Genomic DNA, 17441 nt, shown 5'->3' on the forward strand with positions numbered 1-17441 from the left:
TTTGACACCTACAATAGTGGCTATCATATGTGCCACCCCATAGACAACTCATACATTCAGTCCCTGGGGCACGGATCCTGTAACCATCAGAAATAGTACATAGATTGAAAATACTGAGAACTAACGAGTAATTAGTTCCTCGTGACAATGGGGTCAACTTCTTACCTCTCCAGAAGCTCTCCTCTTGTGGTCAGGTACCACTAGAGTATTCCCGTTGCTACCCGGGACTATAGTAGAACCTATACTCATTCTGGGTCCAACTAACATGTACCGTTTGTCTCCGGATCGGTACTGGATGCTGTGGCACAGTGTCCCGTCGTAATTCACATCTTGTAAATACTTGGAGGAATCGTCTGGGGCTTTGGAGCACTGCATTACAATCAACACGATGATACTGATGATAAAAAGTGCTGAAACTGACACCAAAGTTATGATCAAATAAAATGTAACGCTGTTCTCCTCCTCGTCTTTTACTGCGCTTTTAACATCAGAAGCTGCAAAAGCCTCTTTGGGCTCCACAACGTTGATAATCACAGTAGCTGTTGCTGAGAGTGAAACGTTCCCATTGTCTTTTACCAGTATGACCAGTTTATGCTCAGCCTCGTCTGTCTCTGTGAACGACCGAAGTGTCCTTATCTGTCCTGTATAACGGACCAAGGCAAAGAGACTGTGGTCAGTAACTTCCTGCAGTGAAAATAATAACCAGCCGTTATATCCTATATCAGCGTCATAGGCTCTCACTTTAGTCACCAAATGGCCTGCGTTCACATTGCGGGGAATCTCCTCCACACCTGCAGCGGAACCGTTAGCGCTGACTGGATACAAGATCACTGGAGCGTTGTCGTTCTGATCCAGAATGAACACGTTTATTGTGACGTTGCTGCTTAGTGACGGAATTCCAGAGTCTGTAGCTACAACTTGGAATTGGAATGTTTTTAAAGTTTCAAAGTCAAAGCTTTTTAGCGCCAAAATGTTTCCATTTTCTGAATTTATGTTGAAGAAAGATGCCCATTTATTATCGTCACCACCGTCTCTCAGAATATGATATGAAATAAGTGCGTTTTCATTTATGTCACGATCAGATGCACTTACTGAAAATACTGAGGCGCCTGGGTGGTTATTCTCAGTGACATAGAAAGTATAGGGGCTCATTGAAAACTCTGGACTGTTATCATTCACATCTGATACCACAACACTAATAGTCTTTACGGATGACAGGGACGGCTGGCCTACATCTTTCGCAACGATTGTTAGATCATATTCAGACTGTTTTTCCCTATCCAGAGGTGACTTGGTGACTACCGAATACATGTTATCCTGTGAAGACGGCGTTAGAGTGAACGGGACGCCATCGCTTATAGAACAGAGAAGTTTCCCATTGAGACCAGAGTCCTCATCACTGACACTGATTAGTGCTACAGTGGTACCGGGTCTAGAATCCTCGGGGATTGCGTTAGAAAAGGACGTCACCTCTATCTCGGGTGCATTATCATTCAGGTCAACTATCTTTACTGTTACGCTTTTGTCTGCTGTCAGGGGAGCAGATCCCTTATCCGATGCCTGTATATCAATCTCATAGCTGTCCTCTATTTCAAAATCGATCCATCCTTTGACAATTATCTCACCTGAGATAGCATCTACTTCAAAAAGTTCTCGTAACTTACTGTTCACATTACTACCAAAAGAATAAATGATTTCACCGTTTGAACCCTCGTCCAAATCCGTAGCGTTGACTTGTATGACCGTTGTGCCAATAGGAGAATTTTCATTTAGCGTCACAGAGTATAACTCTTTAGTGAAAACAGGCATATTATCATTAACATCTAAAACGTCCACTAATATTTCTATAGTACCAGACTTGGGAGGTTTGTCTCCGTCAATGGCTGTGAGCAGTAATTTATGCCTTTTCAAAGCTTCTCTATCTAGTGGTTTCTGGAGATTTAAGATAGGGATTTTACCATCCTTTCCACGGTCTTTTACTTCTAAACGGAAATGATCGCTTTGGCTGAGTTTATATTGTTGAACAGAATATATTCCACCGTCTGGGTCCCGGGCAGCCTGGAGCTGAAATCGCGCCCCTGGTAAGGCTGACTCAAATATCTCTAACCGTTTCTCTTTCTCAGGAAAGCTGGGAGAATGGTCGTTAACATCTAACACCTCCACTGAGACATAATGGATCTCCAGCGGGTTCTCCAGAACGGTTTTCATGTTGATCAAACACACGCTGCTCCGTTCACACACCTCCTCTCGGTCTATTTTTCGGTGCAAATACAAGATGCCGTCATTCTGGTTCACCTGGAAAGGGGGCTCGGTCGAGCCCGACACGATTCGAAATCCCCTCTCCTTCAAGGTTCTCAGATCTATTCCCAAATCCTTAGCTATATTCCCCACGACAGTTCCTTCCTTAAGCTCTTCAGAGATGGAGTATCTTAACTGTGCCGACGCCCCGCTCCAAAAGAGAACCAAAGCAACCATGAAGACGACCCACTGCCGTCGCTGCCTCCATGACCTGAATCCTCTTTGTTCCATGATTTCCAGATAAGTAAAAGCTGTACACAGTACTTCCGCTATGCCTCAATCTGGGGAAACGATCTATCCAATACATTCGTGACTATAACATCAGCTAATTATCCAAAGTTATATTTATTCTGGCAATGTAAGATATTATTCTCCCCACGATGCTGCATGACTAAATTCCGCCATCAACTGAATAATCTACGAAACCAACAAGGGGGCGGACTCAATATATGACGGGAGAAAATGTATCAGGAGTGTTATTCTAGTTGGGTACTGACACCTTGCGATACTACGTTACATTACAATATCATTTCAGAGATTACATTTTTATATTTCAATACTGAAAACTACCTTGGCACAATACACAATTGACAAAACGTTACTGCAAAATGTGTATAGATATGGGAGTTCTGGTTGAATATGACATATCATGATGTATTCACAAGAACTAAAGCGTTACGCAAGAATGCAACAAGTGACGCACAAGGAAATAAAATTGAGAAACATTTACAGAGAAAGGGGAGAGTTTATATGTCATCACCTTTTGTCAAGCGTTCATAAAATAGCGCTTTGAAGTGCCGAACGTTTCAGCACCACTGTGGCGGTCAGCGCCCAGTGAGCAGCGGCTGTAAATGAATGAGAAACTTCTACTGTGAGATCATGTGAGAATCAACAACCCTCTTACGTAAATAACAAAACAGGCCTATTTAAAATACTCACAAATGGCTAAAAATGATACTCGAAAATCAGCCTCAATAGAGGGTACGTGATGACAGTGAAATACAAGGTTGTTTTCAACTTCTTACCTCTCCAGAAGCACTTCTCCTGTGGTCAGGTACCACTAGAGTATTCCCATTGCTGCCCGGGACTATAGTAGAACCTATACTCATTCTGGGTCCAACTAACATGTACCGATTGTCTCCGGATCGGTACTGGATGCTGTGGCACAGTGTCCCGTCGTAATTCACATCTTGTAAATACTTGGAGGAATCGTCTGGGGCTTTGGAGCACTGCATTACAATCAACACGATGATACTGATGATAAAAAGTGCTGAAACTGACATCAAAGTTATGATCAAATAAAATGTAACGCTGTTCTCCTCCTCGTCTTTTACTGCGCTTTTAACATCAGAAGCTGCAAAAGCCTCTTTGGGCTCCACAACGTTGATAATCACAGTAGCTGTTGCTGAGAGTGAAACGTTCCCATTGTCTTTTACCAGTATGACCAGTTTGTGCTCAGCCTCGTCTGTCTCTGTGAATGACCGAAGTGTCCTTATCTGTCCTGTATAACGGTCCAAGGCAAAGAGACTGTGGTCAGAAACTTCCTGCAGTGAAAATAATAACCAGCCGTTATATCCTATATCAGCGTCATAGGCTCTCACTTTAGTCACCAAATGGCCTGCGTTCACATTGCGGGGAATCTCCTCCACACCTTCAGCGGAACCGTTAGCGCTGACTGGATACAAGATCCCTGGAGCGTTGTCGTTCTGATCCAGAAGGAACACATTCACTGTGACGTTGCTGCTTAGTGACGGAATTCCAGAGTCTGTAGCTACAACTTGGAATTTAAATGTTTTTAAAGTTTCAAAGTCAAAGCTTTTTAGCGCCAAAATGTTTCCATTTTCTGAATTTATGTTGAGGAAAGATGCCCATTTATTATCGTCACCAACGTCTCTCAGAATATGATATGAAATAAGTGCGTTTTCATTCATGTCACGATCAGATGCACTTACTGAAAATACTGAGGCGCCTGGGTGGTTATTCTCAGTGACATAGAAAGTATAGGGGCTCAGTGAAAACTCTGGACTGTTGTCATTCACATCTGATACTACAACACTAATAGTCTTTACGGATGACAGGGACGTCTGGCCTGCGTCTTTAGCAACTATTGTTAGATCATATTCGGACTGTTTTTCCCTATCCAGAGGTAACTTGGTGACTACAGAGTACATGTTTTCTTGTAAAGACGACGTTAATTTGAAAGGATTGTCCTCGGTTAGAAGACAGACAACTTTCCCATTGAGACCAGAGTCCAAATCATTAACACTGATTAGTGCTACAGTGGTACCGGGTCTAGAATCCTCTGATATTGAGTTAGAGAATGATGTCACCTCAATCTCAGGTGCATTATCGTTGACATCCACAATTTTAATAATTACAGTTTTGTCTGTTGTCAAAGTAGCTGCCCCTTTGTCTGACGCTTGTATATCGATCTCATACTTGTTATTTTCTTCAAAATCAATAAGTCCTGTTACAATTATTTCGCCAGTAATCGGGTCTAAATGAAAACATTCCAGGACCTCTCCTTCCACGTCACTACCAAATGAATAGACAACTTCACCATTAGAACCCTCGTCCAGATCAGTGGCGTTAACCTGTATGACTGTTGTTCCTATATTAGCGTTTTCATTCAGCAATACAGAGTATGAATCTACAGTAAAAACCGGGGGGTTATCATTGACATCGGATACATCTACAGTTATTCTCATGTCTCCAGATCTTGGAGGTTTTCCTCCATCAATAGCTGTGAGCAGCAATATATGGCTCTTTACAGCCTCTCTATCCAGTGGTTTCTGTAAAATAAGACTAGGGGTTTTACGGTCCTCACCTCGATCTTTAACCTCTAAACGGAAATTATCATTTTGACTGAGTTTATATTGTTGAACGGAATATATCCCACCGTCTGGGTCACGAGCTGCTTGTAGCTGAAATCGCGCACCTGGTAACGCAGATTCTGAAATCTCTAACCTTTTCTCTTTCTCGGGAAAGCTGGGAGAATGGTCGTTAACATCTAACACCTCCACCGCGACATAATGGATCTCGAGCGGGTTCTCTAGAACGGTTTTCAGATTGATCAAACACACGCTGCTCCGTTCACACACCTCCTCTCGGTCTATTTTTCGGTTCACGTACAAGATGCCATCATTCTGGTTTAGCTGGAAAAGGGGCTCCTTCGAGCCAGACACGATTCGAAATCCCCTCTCCTTCAAGGTGCTCAGATCTATTGTCAAATCTTTAGCTACATTCCCGATGACAGTTCCTTCTTTAAGCTCTTCGGAGATGGAGTATCTTATCTGAGCTGAAGCTCCGATCCAAAAGAAAACCAAAGCAACTATGTAGGTGACCCACTGCCGTGGATCTCGCCATGCCCTGCATCCTCTTTGTTCCATGTTTTAGAATAAATAACGTGAATTCACAGCACTTCCGCTATTCCTTCATTGGTGACAGTTGTCCATCCATTATATTAGCAAATATGACAAATGCTCATGATCCAATAGTGTTTTAAGAATGTCAATTTTAGACATTATTCTCCCCACGATCCTGCATAACTGCATTCCTCCAGCGACGGAATCATCTAAACAGCAAGTGGGCGGAGTCAAAAGCATTATGGTAATTATTTCTATCAAGATCGTTATTGTAGTTGGGTACTGACATCATGCGATTCTACCTGACATTACACTATCGTTGAAACTTAGTAATGGAATCTTGACACGATACATATCAGATAAAACATTACTGCAAAAGTGGTATTGTTTTTTTTAAAAGTCGGTATACACGTTACAATACATTATGTACAATGCTTATTTTTGCTAACATAAAGCAACATTTACCCTACTCATGTATGCAACAAGTGTCTGACATGGAAAAAAGAATGTTGAAGAATAAATTATCCACTATAAGAGCATGTATACGTCGTCACTTTCACCAGTTAAACAGCACATTAAACTGGTCAGCGTTTCAGCACCACAGTTGTGGACAGCGACCTGTCCTGACAGCAGTGTCACTTTCGGCGATCATTTGACAGCTAACAAACCTCTTTAGCCTAATTAAAAACCTAAAATGGTTCATACATTCACACATACCGCTTTCTTGGTCAATGAAATAGCAGACAGAAATTCTAACAAACATAATGAGAATAGTACGCCATCATCAAACTCATGCACACGCTCTCGGCACTGCATTGGTCATTAGGAGATTCCTGAACAGGTCGTTTTAAACTCCTTACCTCTCCAGAAGCACTTCTCCTGTGGTCAGGTACCACTAGAGTATTCCCATTGCTGCCCGGGACTATAGTAGAACCTATACTCATTCTGGGTCCAACTAACATGTACCGTTTGTCTCCGGATCGGTACTGGATGCTGTGGCACAGTGTCCCGTCGTAATTCACATCTTGTAAATACTTGGAGGAATCGTCTGGGGCTTTGGAGCACTGCATGACAATCAACACGATGATACTGATGATAAAAAGTGCTGAAACTGACCCCAAAGTTATGATCAAATAAAATGTAACGCTGTTCTCCTCCTCGTCTTTTACTGCGCTTTTAACATCAGAAGCTGCAAAAGCCTCTTTGGGCTCCACAACGTTGATAAGCACAGTAGCTGTTGCTGAGAGTGAAACGTTCCCATTGTCTTTTACCAGTATGACCAGTTTGTGCTCAGCCTCGTCTGTCTCTGTGAATGACCGAAGTGTCCTTATCTGTCCTGTATAGCGGTCCAAGGCAAAGAGACTGTGGTCAGTAACTTCCTGCAGTGAAAATAATAACCAGCCGTTATATCCTATATCAGCGTCATAGGCTCTCACTTTAGTCACCAAATGGCCTGCGTTCACATTGCGGGGAATCTCCTCCACACCTTCAGTGGAACGGTTAGCGCTGACTGGATACAAGATCACTGGAGCGTTGTCGTTCTGATCCAGAATGAACACATTCACTGTGACGTTGCTGCTTAGTGACGGAGTTCCAGAGTCTGTAGCTACAACTTGGAATTTAAATGTTTTGAGGGTTTCAAAATCAAAGCTTTTAAGCGCAACAATGTTCCCATTTTCTGAATTTAGGTTGAGGAAAGATGCCCATTTGTTCTCCTCGCCACTGTCTCTAAGAATATGATATGAAATAAAGGCGTTTTCATCTATGTCACGATCTGAAGCACTCACACAAAATACTGAGGCGCCTGGTTCGTTATTCTCCGTGACATAGAAAGTATAGGGGCTCAGTGAAAACTCTGGACTGTTATCATTCACATCTGATACTACAACACTAATAGTCTTTACAGATGACAGGGGCGGATGGCCTTGGTCTGTGGCTACTACTGTTAGATCATATTGAGATACTTTCTCTCTATCCAGAGGTGACTTGGTGACTACAGAATACATGTTATCCTGTAAAGACGACATTAGCTTGAAAGGCAAGTTTTCTATTACAGAACATAAAACGTTCCCATTGAGACCAGAGTCTAAATCATTAACACTGATTAGTGCTACAGTGGTACCGGGTCTGGAATCTTCGGGGATTGCCTTCGAAAATGATGTCACTTCTATTTCTGGCGCATTATCGTTCACGTCAATAATCTTTACAATTACGCTTTTGTCTGTTGTCAATGGAACGGGTCCCTTATCAGATGCCTGTATATCAATGTCATAAATATTGTTTACCTCATAATCTATCAGACCTTTTACGGTTAGTTCACCAGTATTCGGATCCAATCCAAATAGTCGCAGTAACTTGTCATCTACTCCATTACCAAATGAATACATAATTTCACCGTTTGCGTCTTCGTCTAAATCGGTTGCTTTTACTTGAATGACAGTTGCACCGACAGGAGAGTTTTCACCAAGCATTACAGAGTATACGTCTTTAGTGAAGACAGGTGAGTTATCATTAACATCCAATACCTCAACGATTATTTCGATAGTCCCAGACCTCGCTGGTTTTCCTCCATCAATGGCTGTAAGCAGTAATCTATGATTCTTAGCAGACTCCCTATCTAACTGCTTTTGTAAAATCAAAATAGGCATTTTACGGTCCTCACCTCTATCTTTAACTTCTAAACGGAAATTATCATTTTGACTTAGTTTATATTGTTGAACGGAATATATCCCACCGTCTGGGTCACGAGCTGCTTGTAGCTGAAATCGCGCCCCAGGTAACGCTGATTCTGAAATCTCTAACCTTTTCTCTTTCTCAGGAAAGCTGGGAGAATGGTCGTTAACATCTAACACCTCCACTGAGACATAATGGATCTCGAGCGGGTTCTCTAGAACGGTTTTCAGGTTGACCAAACACACGGTGCTCCGTTCACACACCTCCTCTCGGTCTATTTTTCGGTTCACGTACAAGATGCCATCATTCTGGTTTAGCTGGAAAAGGGGCTCGTTCGAGCCCGACACGATTCGAAATCCCCTCTCCTTCAAGGTGCTCAATTCTATTGTCAAATCCTTAGCTACATTCCCGATGACAGTTCCTTCTTTAAGCTCTTCAGAGATGGAGTATCTTATCTGAGCTGAAGCTCCGATCCAAAAGAAAACCAAAGCAACTATGTAGGTGACCCACTGCCGTGGATCTAGCCATGCCCTGCATCCTCTTTGTTCCATGTTTTAGAATAAATAACGAGAATTCACAGCACTTCCGCTATTCCTTCATTGGTGACAGTTGTCCATCCATTATATTAGCAAATATGACAAATGCTCATGATCCAATAGTGTTTTAAGAATGTCAATTTTAGACATTATTCTCCCCACGATCCTGCATAACTGCATTCCTCCAGCGACGGAAACATCCAAACAGCAAGTGGGCGGAGTCAAAAGCATTATGGTAATTATTTCTATCAAGATCGTTATTGTAGTTGGGTACTGACATCATGCGATTCTACCTGACATTACACTATCGTTTAAACTTAGTAATGGAATCTTGACACGATACATATCAGATAAAACATTACTGCAAAAGTGGTATTGTTTTTTTTTAAAGTCGGTATACACGTTACAATACATTATGTACAATGCTTATTTTTGCTAACATAAAGCAACATTTACCCTACTCATGTATGCAACAAGTGTCTGACATGGAAAAAAGAATGTTGAAGAATAAATTATCCACTATAAGAGCATGTATACGTCGTCACTTTCACCAGTTAAACAGCACATTAAACTGGTCAGCGTTTCAGCACCACAGTTGTGTACAGCGACCTGTCCTGACAGCAGTGTCACTTTCGGCGTTCATTTAACAGCTAACAAACCTCTTTAGCCTAATTAAAAACCTAAAATGGTTCATACATTCACACATACCCCTTTCTTGGTCAATGAAATAGCAGACAGAAATTCTAACAAACATAATGAGAATAGTACGCCATCATCAAACTCATGCACACGCTCTCGGCACTGCATTGGTCATTAGGAGATTCCTGAACAGGTCGTTTTAAACTCCTTACCTCTCCAGAAGCACTTCTCCTGTGGTCAGGTACCACTAGAGTATTCCCATTGCTGCCCGGGACAATAGTAGAACCTATACTCATTCTGGGTCCAACTAACATGTACCGATTGTCTCCGGATCGGTACTGGATGCTGTGGCACAGTGTCCCGTCGTAATTCACATCTTGTAAATACTTGGAGGAATCGACTGGGGCTTTGGAGCACTGCATTACAATCAACACGATGACACTGATGATAAAAAGTGCTGAAACTGACATCAAAGTTATGATCAAATAAAATGTAACGCTGTTCTCCTCCTCGTCTTTTACTGCGCTTTTAACATCAGAAGCTGCAAAAGCCTCTTTGGGCTCCACAACGTTGATAATCACAGTAGCTGTTGCTGAGAGTGAAACGTTCCCATTGTCTTTTACCAGTATGACCAGTTTGTGCTCAGCCTCGTCTGTCTCTGTGAATGACCGAAGTGTCCTTATCTGTCCTGTATAGCGGTCCAAGGCAAAGAGACTGTGGTCAGTAACTTCCTGCAGTGAAAATAATAACCAGCCGTTATATCCTATATCAGCGTCATAGGCTCTCACTTTAGTCACCAAATGTCCTGCGTTCACATTGCGGGGAATCTCCTCCACACCTGCAGCGGAACCGTTAGCGCTGACTGGATACAAGATCACTGGAGCGTTGTCGTTCTGATCCAGAATGAACACGTTTATTGTGACGTTGCTGCTTAGTGACGGAGTTCCAGAGTCTGTAGCTACAACTTGGAATTTAAATGTTTTGAGGGTTTCAAAATCAAAGCTTTTAAGCGCAACAATGTTCCCATTTTCTGAATTTAGGTTGAGGAAAGATGCCCATTTGTTCTCCTCGCCACTGTCTCTAAGAATATGATATGAAATAAAGGCGTTTTCATCTATGTCACGATCTGAAGCACTCACACAAAATACTGAGGCGCCTGGTTCGTTATTCTCCGTGACATAGAAAGTATAGGGGCTCAGTGAAAACTCTGGACTGTTATCATTCACATCTGATACTACAACACTAATAGTCTTTACAGATGACAGGGGCGGATGGCCTTGGTCTGTGGCTACTACTGTTAGATCATATTGAGATACTTTCTCTCTATCCAGAGGTGACTTGGTGACTACAGAATACATGTTATCCTGTAAAGACGACATTAGCTTGAAAGGCAAGTTTTCCATTACAGAACATAAAACGTTCCCATTGAGACCAGAGTCTAAATCATTAACACTGATTAGTGCTACAGTGGTACCGGGTCTGGAATCTTCGGGGATTGCCTTCGAAAATGATGTCACTTCTATTTCTGGCGTATTATCGTTCACGTCAATAATCTTTACAATTACGCTTTTGTCTGTTGTCAATGGAACGGGTCCCTTATCAGATGCCTGTATATCAATGTCATAAATATTGTTTACCTCATAATCTATCAGACCTTTTACGGTTAGTTCACCAGTATTCGGATCCAATCCAAATAGTCGCAGTAACTTGTCATCTACTCCATTACCAAATGAATATATAATTTCACCGTTTGCGTCTTCGTCTAAATCGGTTGCTTTTACTTGAATGACAGTTGCACCGACAGGAGAGTTTTCACCAAGCATTACAGAGTATACGTCTTTAGTGAAGACAGGTGAGTTATCATTAACATCCAATACCTCAACGATTATTTCGATAGTCCCAGACCTCGCTGGTTTTCCTCCATCAATGGCTGTAAGCAGTAATCTATGATTCTTAGCAGACTCCCTATCTAACTGCTTTTGTAAAATCAAAATAGGCATTTTACGGTCCTCACCTCTATCTTTAACTTCTATGCGAAAATGATCATTGTTTTTCAGTTTATATTGTTGAACAGAGTATGGGCCACTATCTGGGTCACGCGCAGCTTGTAGCTGAAAACGTGCCCCAGGTAACACTGACTCAAACATCTCTAACCGTTTATCTTTCTCGGGAAAGCTGGGAGAATGGTCGTTAACATCTAACACCTCCACCGCGACATAATGGATCTCCAGCGGATTCTCTAGAACGATTTTCAGGTTGATCAAACACACCGTGATCCGATCGCACACCTCCTCTCGGTCTATTTTTCGGGTCACATACAAGATACCGTCATTCTGGTTTAGCTGGAAAAGGGGCTCGTTCGAGCCAGACACGATTCGTAAACCCCTTTCCTTCAAGGTACTCAGATCTATTCCCAAATCCTTAGCTATATTCCCCACGACAGTTCCTTCCTTAAGCTCTTCAGAGATGGAATATCTTATCTGGGCTGATGCTCCGCTCCAAAAGAAAATCAAAGCAACCATGTAGGTGACCGACGGCTGTCGCTCGCGCCATGCCCTGCATCCTCTTTGTTCCATGTTTAATTAAGAATAAATAACTAGAATCAACAGAATTTCACTATTCCTCAATTTGTGTCAGTTGTCTGTCCATTATATTAGCATATATGACCCATGGTGACTTTCCAATAGCGTTTTAAGAATATACATTTAGATCGTATGCTCCCCACGATGCTGCATGGCTGTATTCCTCCAGTGATTGAATCAACTGAGCAGCAAGGGGGCGGACTCAAAAGTATGACGGGGTGAAATCTAACAGGAGCAGAATTCTAGTTGTGTACTGACACCCAGGGGCGAAAATCTGATATCAACCTTGAAGGGGATAATTACATGACATTTTCTCAAGAGCAATTCCTGAGGGGGACACCAAAAGTAGTGCTGTAACACATAGCCTACGTTGTAATATGTTAAATGTATATTGAGGAACCATAATTACTACAACTGGATAAATCATAGGTACAGCAGTTCACTGAAGAGTTTTCCCAACTTGTTAACATGTTTAAATCATTATAATACTCCTACTAATAATAGTTATAGCAGTGTTCCTTATCAGTACAGTATGTATGCAGGTATTTGTATTTACAACCAGCAATACCAAGCATGGCCAGTAGGTGGTAATGATACTGTACACTGTATGGGTGCAGGTTTCATAAATACAATGAACATGGTGTGTTCTCGTCTAAAATCATCTCCATTGAGAACCATCGAAGTTGGTCTCTGTATTGAATTGACCTTTTTATTGAACTTTTTCTGATTAATTTATATAGTCATTAAATATGTGCCACTGGTTGGAGTCTATTACAACATCTTTACAAGAACAAAACGCTCAGAATAAGTACAGTTCTAAAAGCGAAATAACTACTTCAATGAAAAACCCAAACAAATCCACCAAAATATCCTTCAGAAATACTTAGTTATTGTTCAGTCAGTGTCTCAACTCTTCAAACAACAGCTATGGACAAGTATGTCACACAAAGTATGCAATTTTAAATTAAATAAATAATTAGTAAGTGTACTGTCATGTACTAAAAACTACTAAACAAAATAACATATATCATACTATACAGCAGGGGGTCTCAAACAGGGTAGGTGGACCCCTAGGGGTCCCTGGTGTAATGGCAAGGGGTCCATGAAATAAAAAAGTGTAATGAACATATTCAGCAGCACAAGGATTCCAGTAACTTTACATATCATATAGAGGGGGTGGAGGTCCCTGAGGACCACTCAAAACCTTGGCTCAAAATATGCAGGGGTTCCAGTACCGAAAAAAGGTTGAGATCCACTGCTATACACACTACTGAACAAAACAACTGAACATATGTTTGAGGGTTTCAATGGATCCAACACATTGCTGGTAGATATTTTCCCTCAAGACTGTCCACCCTGTCTTTATGTACATTACAGACAGCTATGCCGTTCAGTCTCTCTTGGCCCATGCAAGCCCGTAACCAAGTCTTTAACCTGCGGAGTGCACTGAAACTCCTCTCAGCCTCACATGAAGACACTGGCACCACAAACAAAATTCTGATCAGCACCTCAACTTGGTCAACTAACACCCACACCTCCACTGGAAGCCTCCTGAGGACCTCTGCTGCCTCTCAACTGCTGCTACAGGGGTATTTGTTGCGAAAGAGATGCAACTGCACTGAAAGAGAATCTATGTTCCGCTCAGGGTACTGATCTAGAGACTCATCCAACTCCCCCGTGAGAAGCGCTCTTTCCAACTCTTACAGAATGTTTAGACTGTCCTGGTCAAAACGGTTGCCAAACAACCTCCACACCATCCAACAAAATTCTGCCCTATAGTGATGCACTGCTTTGCCAGCAAATCGTCTTGAGTGTCTTTCAATGGAGTCAATCAATGTTGTTGCTTTCTCATACAGTGCAAGGTAGCTTTCGTCATTTCGTCACTGCTGTTTACCTCAAGCACTGGATAACTGGGGACTGATTGGATTTAGCTGGTGTGCTGTTACAGTTACACAGTGGCGGTGGGTTTGGCAGTTTTCAATTTTACAAAGGCTTTTCTCCAGTTCCTAAATCCTGCACTAATGAAGGCAGCATCTGCTCTTATGCCAAAAGATGGCTGGCTTGAAAACCCTTGGCTACAGTGAAAACAACACCCCTTTTATTGATGGATTATGATGTAGCCAGGGGAAATCACCAAACCATCTCTCTTGAAACGTCAGCACTCTGTTGGCAAGAGATTACAGTTCTATAAATTGTGGGTGTGGCTGATATGTTTTTTTTTGCCATCACTGAGGTAACTGGACAATGCTGTGCCACTGTCCCCTATACTGGTGCTGCTGGCAACAAGGTTGACACCTGGTCCTGCCGTGGCTGTGACACTGTCCCCTATACTGGTGCTGCTGGCAACAAGGTTGACACCTGGTCCTGCCGTGGCTGTGACACTGTCCCCTATACTGGTGCTGCTGGCAACAAGGTTGACACCTGGTCCTGCCGTGGCTGTGCCACTGTCCCCTATACTGGTGCTGCTGGCAACAAGGTTGAAACCTGGTCCTGCTGTGGCTGTGACACTGTCCCCTATACTGGTGCTGCTGGCAACAAGGTTGACACCTGGTCCTGCCGTGGCTGTGACACTGTCCCCTATACTGGTCCTGCCGTGGCTGTGCCACTGCCCCCTATACTGGTCCTGCCGTGGCTGTGACACTGTCCTCTATACTGGTCCTGCCGTGGCTGTGACACTGTCCTCTGAAGTCTCTCCTTGGCTCTTTCCCTTTCACCACTCTCACTGACTCACAGTCTGTCTCTAGAAAATAAATAAGGTGTTTGCTGTACTCCTAACTACCAGTACCCAAAACTACACAATTAATCACAACAGCAACACCATTTCCTTCAACAAATCTTAGTTCAGTCACCAGTTAAAGTTGAGAGTGGGGGTATCCATGGCATTTTCCAATTATGTCCCTATTTTACAGTCTAAAAAAGAGAGAACCTTTCATAATGTTGCCAAAGACTTAACAAACTTACCTGAGACTCCCTGTCTCTGCCAGTCTGTCCCTGCCTATCAGTCTCTGTCAGTCTGTCCCTGCCTATCAGTCTCTGCCAGTCTGTCCCTGCCTATCAGTCTCTGTCAGTCTGTCCCTGCCTATCAGTCTCTGTCAGTCTGTCCCTGCCTATCAGTCTCAGTCAGTCTGTCCCTGCCTAGCAGTCTCTGCCAGTCTGTCCCTGCCTATCAGTCTCTGTCAGTCTGTCCCTGCCTATCAGTCTCTGTCAGTCTGTCCCTGCCTATCAGTCTCTGTCAGTCTGTCCCTGCCTATCAGTCTCTGTCAGTCTATCCCTGCCTATCAGTCTCTGTCAGTCTGTCTCTGCCCATCTGTTGCCTGATCTGCCTAATGACATCATTGTGAAACGTTTCCATTATCATTTCACTTCTTTCTAATGAACATTTTATCAACTAGTCTTTGAGATATTAGGCTACTAGGGTTCTTACTTTGCGTTTTGGTGTACTGAAAAATACTCTGATGTCTGTCTTTTTTCTGCCATTTTTCTACCTGGCAGGCTGGCTACAGACACACATAGTGTGCAGGTTATTTACAGTAGGAGATGGGCTTCTATCATCTATAATCTTCTACCATTCTATATGGGCTTCGATCTAAAAGGTAGGCAGCTAGTCAGCTAGCAAATGTGAAACAGATTTGACAGCTGTGTGAGTTCACCATTTACACAACGTATGCTGCAAACTTTTGTCATTTGAATATAGTTTATGTTTTATATTGGCTGGCTTTCAACAATAGCTGAATTTGCAGAGCTAGCGAGCACCAATTCCGTTTCTGTGGTGTTTGCTATTATCTTTGCTATCGTCAGTTTACTCCAAGATCAGCACACGTGCTTCAAAGTCCCCTAGCGAAAATTTAGCTTTTGCAACGAGACCATTAAAGATTTTTAATACAACGGTAGAAGAGAGTGTAGTTCTGTTCAGTTGGGAGTTCAGTTTATCTCTAACCTGATAACAGGGACTTTGAAGCACTACAGCTGCATGCTGATCTTGGAATAAACTGACGATAGCAAAGATTCCATCTTTGACGACGCCACATAAATGGAATAGGTACTAGCTAGCTTAATAGTTCATGTTTGATTTGGTTTGAGCGCTAGCTCTGCAAATTCAGCTATTGTGTATGTGAACCCTGCCAACATAAAACAGCATCGCTACGGTGCGATTGACTGGATTAACCTCACGTTAGTTATGTGCATTGAGTGCTTTTCAGACAGTAGACACTAACCCTCTGTTTCCTTGCCAGTTAAGGAACACTACATTGCATTGCTAGCTTCTCTCATTGACTCAAATTCAAATAGCTGCAAACACTGGCTGATGTTACTGTAGCTAGCTAGCAAACATCAGCTAACCGCTAGCTAACATAGAGTGACATTACATTTAATGCAGCGAAAATGAAGACTGGTGACGGTTATTAATGTGTTTTCTTGTATTGAGTGGGAGAAGTAAAGAAATGTCTAACATATCCTTTGTTTGAACAACTTACTGGAGGTCAGCCACCAACAACAGACTCTGTCAGATTCCCACACATGCACAGTACCTGCATCATGTGCCACTGCTGGGGGGTGGGAGGCAGTGGATCAAACCATTGTGAGACAAAGGGAGGGAGGTCGCACTCTTTTGAAACGTAAAAACGCGCTATTAAGTGTCTATAATCAGCTCAAGTGCTTTCATTGCGTATTATTAATATGATTGAAATTACATAGTTATGTTTACAGTGATATATCGGGGGTGGTGTACCCCCTGTCCCCCCTGGGATGTCCGCCTATGCTGACACCACGCGATTCTACCTTTCATTACCCTATCCTTGAAGCTTTTTAGAGGCATCTTGACACAATATATCAGTACAAACGTTATCAGTGAAGCAACATCTCAAGACATCAGGTTAAAGCTTGGTCACAAATGGGTCTTCCAAATGGAGGTTGACCACAAGCATACTTCCAAAGTTGTGGCAAAACGGCTTAAGAAAAAAATAGTCTTGGTATTGGAGTGGCCATGACAAAACCCTGACCTCAATCCCATAGAACATTTGTGGGCAGAACTGAAAAAGTATGTGCGAGCAAGGAGGCCTACAAACCTGACTCAGTGCTTGTGAAAAGGCTACCCAAAACGTTTGACACAAGTTAAACAATTTAAAGGCAATGCTATCAAATACTAATTGAGTGTATGTAAACTTCTGACCCACTGGGAATGTGATAAAAGAAATAAAAGCAGAAATAAATAATTATCTCTACTATTATTCTGACATTTCACATTCTTTAAATAAAGTGGTGATCCTAATTGACCAAAGACAGGGAATTTTAACTAGGATTAAATGTCAGGAATTGTGAAAAACAGTTTAAATGTATTTGGCTAAGGTGGA

General features: G+C 42.4%; 5 protein-coding genes across 5 annotated transcripts in view; all 5 read right to left on the reverse strand.

Annotated features, from left to right (window-relative positions):
- LOC139390584 (protocadherin alpha-C2-like) overlaps positions 1-17441 on the reverse strand; it is a 178852-nt gene that overhangs the window by 148924 nt on the left and 12487 nt on the right. The gene's annotated exons all lie outside the window — the stretch shown is intronic.
- Positions 154-2529, reverse strand: LOC139390465 (protocadherin alpha-3-like). The gene has a single exon (XM_071137595.1). The coding sequence runs from the start codon at positions 2527-2529 to the stop codon at positions 154-156; it is 2376 nt and encodes a 791-aa protein (XP_070993696.1).
- On the reverse strand, positions 3123-5687 carry LOC139390466 (protocadherin alpha-3-like). The gene is made up of 2 exons (XM_071137596.1): positions 3324-5687; positions 3123-3143 (listed from the first exon to the last, which is right to left on the reverse strand). The coding sequence occupies exons 1-2, from the start codon at positions 5685-5687 to the stop codon at positions 3123-3125; spliced, it is 2385 nt and encodes a 794-aa protein (XP_070993697.1).
- On the reverse strand, positions 6416-8887 carry LOC139390467 (protocadherin alpha-8-like). Its single transcript, XM_071137597.1, has one exon. It carries the CDS (start codon positions 8885-8887, stop codon positions 6416-6418), a length of 2472 nt encoding a protein of 823 aa, XP_070993698.1.
- On the reverse strand, positions 9616-12087 carry LOC139390468 (protocadherin alpha-8-like). The gene has a single exon (XM_071137598.1). It carries the CDS (start codon positions 12085-12087, stop codon positions 9616-9618), a length of 2472 nt encoding a protein of 823 aa, XP_070993699.1.

Source organism: Oncorhynchus clarkii, chromosome 31 (genome assembly GCF_045791955.1).
Source record: "Oncorhynchus clarkii lewisi isolate Uvic-CL-2024 chromosome 31, UVic_Ocla_1.0, whole genome shotgun sequence".
In the NCBI taxonomy this organism is placed as follows: domain Eukaryota; kingdom Metazoa; phylum Chordata; class Actinopteri; order Salmoniformes; family Salmonidae; genus Oncorhynchus; species Oncorhynchus clarkii.